This window comes from Theropithecus gelada, unplaced genomic scaffold (genome assembly GCF_003255815.1).
Source record: "Theropithecus gelada isolate Dixy unplaced genomic scaffold, Tgel_1.0 HiC_scaffold_1808, whole genome shotgun sequence".
In the NCBI taxonomy this organism is placed as follows: domain Eukaryota; kingdom Metazoa; phylum Chordata; class Mammalia; order Primates; family Cercopithecidae; genus Theropithecus; species Theropithecus gelada.
Genome location: NW_020258234.1, coordinates 1 through 5757, shown reverse-complemented (window position 1 = coordinate 5757; position 5757 = coordinate 1). Strand labels below are relative to the sequence as shown.

At 43.0% G+C, this 5757-nt stretch overlaps 1 protein-coding gene across 1 annotated transcript; it reads right to left on the bottom strand.

The window, feature by feature from the left end:
• Positions 1-492: 492 nt before the first annotated feature.
• Positions 493-4256, bottom strand: LOC112617460 (zinc finger protein 195-like; the record flags this gene model as incomplete). Its single annotated transcript, XM_025374233.1, has 3 exons — positions 4242-4256; positions 1093-1219; positions 493-588 (listed from the first exon to the last, which is right to left on the bottom strand). Coding segments are annotated over exons 1-3 (238 nt in total), but the record flags the coding sequence as incomplete, so codon positions are not given.
• Between the last annotated feature and the right edge of the window lie 1501 nt (positions 4257-5757).

The window sequence follows — 5757 nt, the reverse complement described above, 5'->3', positions numbered from 1 at the left end:
CATTTGAAATCTCTGTGGGATACGAAATCATAAAGCAGAAAGCACACAACATCTGTTTATGGGACTTCTGGGATTTCTGAACCAAACACCATCACCACGCCTCTTGCACACTTCAGACATGATGCAAAAAGGAAATCAAAAAACATTTAACAGAGTTCCTCAAACATAGGCAGGTACATGCATGTTCCCAAAAGCAGTGGCAGAGCAAGACATGAGACCACACAGGCCCTTACTCGTCAGGAGGAGGATCTGATTTTTACTGTAACTTTTATAAAGGAAGATCACTAAACAGGAAGCGGAGTCTGTAGAAAATTTAAGAGAATGAGACAGAAGACGCTTCTAGGGGACAGCAAGAGAAAGACACCCAGGCTCTCAGAAACCATCTCCACTAGAGCAGAGCTTCCCAAACCACATTTTAAGCTCTGGCTCTGGCTTCCTCCTTGACCTCTGGACCTCTCACCTGGGTTACCTGCTTCGTTCACGCCCACCCACCTGGATGTCCGTCTACTGCCTCCTGTCTCTTCACATTCCAGGGCTCTTTTCTTTGCTCCAGGCAGGTGATCAGGCCTGGCTTAGAGACAGTGAGACCTGTTTTATTAGAAAAAAGTGACATTACTCTTGCTGAAATTCTCCAATTACCAACCTTGTACTGTGCTTAGTAGAGTGAACATTATAGAAGATTCTAGAAAATCAATCCAAAAATTATGCTTCCTGACATAACCTTTAGAATATTCAGTAAGTATTGTAAATCTGTGGGTTCTCAGTTTCACCACTCAGTACTGCTGAAATAAAACACTGGTGGTGGAAATTTGACTTTAAGGTGTGGGCAACAATATTTCATGCCACTGAATCTCCGGAATTATCACTAGAGTGAAAGATACAAATCAGTTAAAAAAAGGGAAGGTTTATGTCAAAATGAACCACATTATGAAGATTTTTTTTTTTTACCATCAACAATTCCCCATGTTTTTCTTAAAAGCAGGGATCTGAAACTCATTCATGCAATGCAGAAACTCCCGAAAAACATTCCGCAAAGGAACGAAAGGAACTCTTCGGGGCATATGAGGAATTACGTATTGAAGTTATCCTCACCAATGGAGAACAAGTTTCTGTAGTTCTCCAACATCACATCCCTGTACAAATTCTGCTGAGCAGGGTCCAGGCATTTCCACTCCTCCAGGGAGAATTCTATGGCCACATCCCTGAACGTCAACAGTGTCTGAAGAAGAAACAACAACAACAACAAATACTTACCAAGTGGCTTTCGGCAGAGTTCTTAACTTGATTCAAGGTGAAATGAGCGAGTGAAGAGAACTGGTTCTAACTTATACAAGTGACTGGAATTATAAAATAAGGTAATTTTTAGCACAAGAATATTCTCTAACTCTGAGGAAAGAGAATTGCCTAAGATCCACATAAGCAGTGTACACACAATACTTTTCTGGATGATGAAGTATAAAATTAAGGGCGTCAACAAAGGCATGTCCATTTTTGAGTGCTACATTTACGTCACATGAATAAGGTGTGTATATTTCTCAGGTGGAAAAGTCATGGTGAGTTAGAAGCTGTCTCTCCAATTTTAATGTGTCCAATAAACTAGAGTTCTTGTGCAGATTTTGCTTCAGGAAATCGGAGATCAAGCCTGAGTTTCCGAATTTCTAATGCGCTCACCAGTGATGCCAGTCCTTTGGGCCCAAGGACAATATTTTGTCAAAATCCTGTAAGTGGCAGAGCATGGGTTTATCCCAGTTTTTCTGAACCACAAAGAGAGATCAGATTTTTCATCTTCTAAAGCAAGGCATACGCAGAAAGAATCTAAGAAGCAAAGACCTTTCAGATTAAATGTGATTATTTATGCACACTAATTAGTAAATCTCCTCCAGGTACTTAAAGAGAAAAAAATAAACTCTACAATGGAAAAATCTGTCAGAGAGCTCTTTCACCAACTGAATAAAACTAATATCAACTGTAATAGGACAGATTTTTATCATGTGTCAATGCACAGAGAAGGACATATTACTGGTGTGATATTGGCCAAAAGGTCAATTATAATCTGAATCGAATCATACTGAAACTTACTGTTATGCAAAGTTCAAGTGACAAATAAATATCTCCCGTGTTCTGACAAACAAATATCTCCCAGGTATTGCGGCATTTGGCCAACAGTCTGCAATGCAACAGGGCTCCTTCTTTGTTCCCAAGCAGATCGGCAGGTCGAGAAATAAAAGACACACACAAGATAGTGAAAGCTGGGTCCAGGGGGGTCCCTACCTTCTGGTCCTGCGATGCTGCCAATGCACTGGATATACCATCATTTGTTATTAAGTTTAGCGAGGGCGGGGGTAGGTTAGTGAGGGATTTAGGGTCGTTTGATTATGAGGTGAGATGGTCACATGGGGATGAAGTAATTCTTTTTTTTTTTGAGACAGAGTTTCACTCTTTTTGCCCAGGCTGGAGTGCAATGGCGCGATCTCGGCTCACCGCAACCTCCGCCTCCCGGGTTCAAGCGATTCTCCTGCCTCAGCCTCCCGAGTAGCTGGGATTACAGGCATGTGCCACCACCCCGGCTAATTTTGTATTTTTAGTAGAGACAGGGTTTCTCCATGTTGGTCAGGCTGGTCTTGAACTCCCGACCTCAGGTGATCCACCTGCCTCGGCCTCCCAAAGTGCTGGGATTACAAGCGTGAGCCACCGCGCCCGGCTGAAGTAATTCTTTAACATAACATTGGTATGCAGAAGTACAGTATACAGAGATAAGAATTTACGATATAGTGTGTGTGCATCAGCAATTTCTAACAGAGCCTTAAAACACAAACGCGGTCTATCCATAACCTATGATTAGCAAGATATTAAACAGCAGTAACAATGGCAGCAAAAGCTGGTTACAAACAATCAATGAAAGCAGGACGTGAAACTAGACAAACGGTTAGACCACAAATTCTCAGAAGGGAGTATGCCTTCACTCTAAAGAGACCTAGAAGAGCCGTGGCAAGATAAGGGCGTTTATAGCCCTATCTTATCCATGTGGACAGGTGCCCCCCATGTGTCCGTTTATAGGCTCTCCACAAGGGTCGCATTCCATTCCCAGAGCTATGAACACCTGCTTTTCTGGGATAGGAATCTTGGTGATGTGAAACCTCTCTGACTGCACGTCCGTTCATAGGCTCTCTGCAGGGGGAAGCACATCACGTGCTGTTGGTTCATTCTGGCAGCCCAACCCGGCATTGTCTACACAATCCTGCATGCAATTTTGTATTTACAACAATTAGAAGCATTTCATCTTTTATTCTGTAGCAGTAGTTTCAGGGGTTCTCCCTACACCCAGGTTCTGACAAATACGTCCCAGGTTCTGACAAATAAATATCTCCTATGTTCTGACAAATATCTCCCAGGTTCTGTAATCTCTTCTTTTGTCTTGAGACGGAGTCTCACTCTGTAGCCCAGGCTGGAGTGCAGTGGTGTGATCTCAGCTCACTGCTACTTCTGCCTCCCTGGTTCAGGCAATTCTCGTCCCTTAGCCTCCGGAGTAGCTGGAACTATCCACATGTGCCACCATGCTTGGCTAATTTTTGTATTTTTTCAGTAGAGATGGGGTTTCACCATGTTGGCCAGGCTGGTCTCAAACTCCTGGTCTCAAGTGGAGGCCTAGGCCTCCCAAAGTGTTGGGATTATAGGCGTGAGACACTTCGCCCAGCAGTAATCTCTAATAGTGTATTAAAATAGTCTTTCTTTAGCATTCTAAAAAGCAAGTGTCTTTTCATTTTTCTCTTTTCCAGAATGCTCTGAGTTATTCTGGGCAATAAATGTCATTGAGTTTAAATGTTTATTTTCTTAGTCCTGTTCTGCATGCAGCTAATGGAGCATCCAGATGAAACCTAAACAGTGCACGTTTCCCTTCTTTGCTGACATCCAAAAACCGCACCCCATCCTCGAGAGGAATCCTGAGTATCTACACGTTCAGTGCCACGAAGTGAACGTTTTTAATACTGCAGGTCATAAAGTCATGGTGAGAATTCTTCATGGCATATAAGAAGTCAAGGTGAAGAAAACAGAGAGACAGCTTTGGTATGCAGAAAAATATGTTCAGAGACCCTTCATTATTACAAGAAAAAAAAAAAGTAGCTGAAACAAACTTATGATGCAGAAACACCACAAGTAGAGAAGTAAAGGTTTCCAAATTCTAAACACACGACATTTCAGGAGCAAAAGTGGACACAACCCCTGACCTGAGATGCATTTACCTGAGCACCAGCCATTTCTTTCTCTTTCTCCTGCTTCTCTGGGATTTCCTCTTAGGAAAGATCTCTGGACAAATCACACCTGTATCATGGGAATATGCCTTTAAAGGTGTCAGCACAACCCCTTCACCTGCGACCACCACACCCATCAACGGAAAGACCTAGAAATACAGAAAAAGTCCACGCTTTTCTGTTCTTTATAAAAGAGATTCAGCAACAGTAAACTTCTACATGGAGATCAAAATGTGACTTTCTCTCTTCCGGCTCTCAGGTTCCCTCCCCTGCTAAACAAAAGCAATTCTGCTTTGGCAACTGGAGCATAAGCTGCACTGAGCCGGCCTCTGAAACCTGGCAAAGAAGGCCCTGTGACCTCCCTTTGGAACCAAGGCTGAACTCAACTCGTACAAATGCATCTGAAATCCCCCATCACTGATTCTGGCCACACCTTAGAATCCCATGAGGCATGTGATTTAAACAGCACTGGTGCTTCCACCCAAACCAATAGGCAGAATCTGTGGGGAAGGCAATGGTGAGGGCCTTTTCTTGAGTTGTCCATGTGATTTAATTAGAAGCCAGGTTGAGAACCATTTAGCTAAGCCTTGCTTCTCAAGCTTCAATGTGCATATGAATCTTCTGGTAATTTTGGCCCCACTCTGAGTCAAGTGATCCTGAAGATTTCAAAGGGGTTCATGGGCTGGATTTTTTTTAACAGTTCTGCCACTAATGGCGATGCTGCTCCCCCAAGACTTGTGATCATCAACACTCAGCTAAACAAAGCAGCCCCAGCACAGTCCCTTACACCCAACCCTCCTACCACAACACAAGTTCTTGTGGTGCAAATGGAGACAGTCAATCTCCATTCTGAAAGATTACATTATTTTCTGGCTCTTGAAAGTTTTCCAGGGCTGGAGAAGGAAGCAATGTCTGAGTCTGTCTGCATTTGGAAAACAATGTGTACACACATATGAATGCAGTGTTTATTAAGCAGGCACCATGTGCTCAGAAGTATGCGACAGCACTGTGCTGGGCACTTCACGTCATGTGAGCCAATCCTCATCACACCCTGGGTGATAGAACCAAGTGTCCCACAACTCTCAAGATATAGACGAAGGGCCCAGGCTTTGTAGTTCTTCTATTTTCCTATCACTAACTTTTTAAAAGTGTAATGATAAAAGCTCCACACAGACCGATGGAAGGGATACAGGGAGGATGAAGTACAGTGCAGAGGTACTTTCCATTGTTGCGTTTATCCTCACTTTCTTGTGGCTTGTGAAGCAACTATTAGACCCACAGGACTGAGAAACAGGTTGCTGGATGCGATGTCTCTAAAAGCACTGGTGTTAGTAAAAAAGAAAAAAAATTAAGGCCCCAAAATAGAGAGTTCTTTTATTCCATTTATCTGCTTTGGGGTTTCAGAAAATTCTGTGTATTAGTTCTGGAGAGGCAGCAGGAGTCAAACTCTGATTTAACTCTGTAGTTAAACCCCAAACTCTGATTTACCTCTGTAGTTAAACTCCAA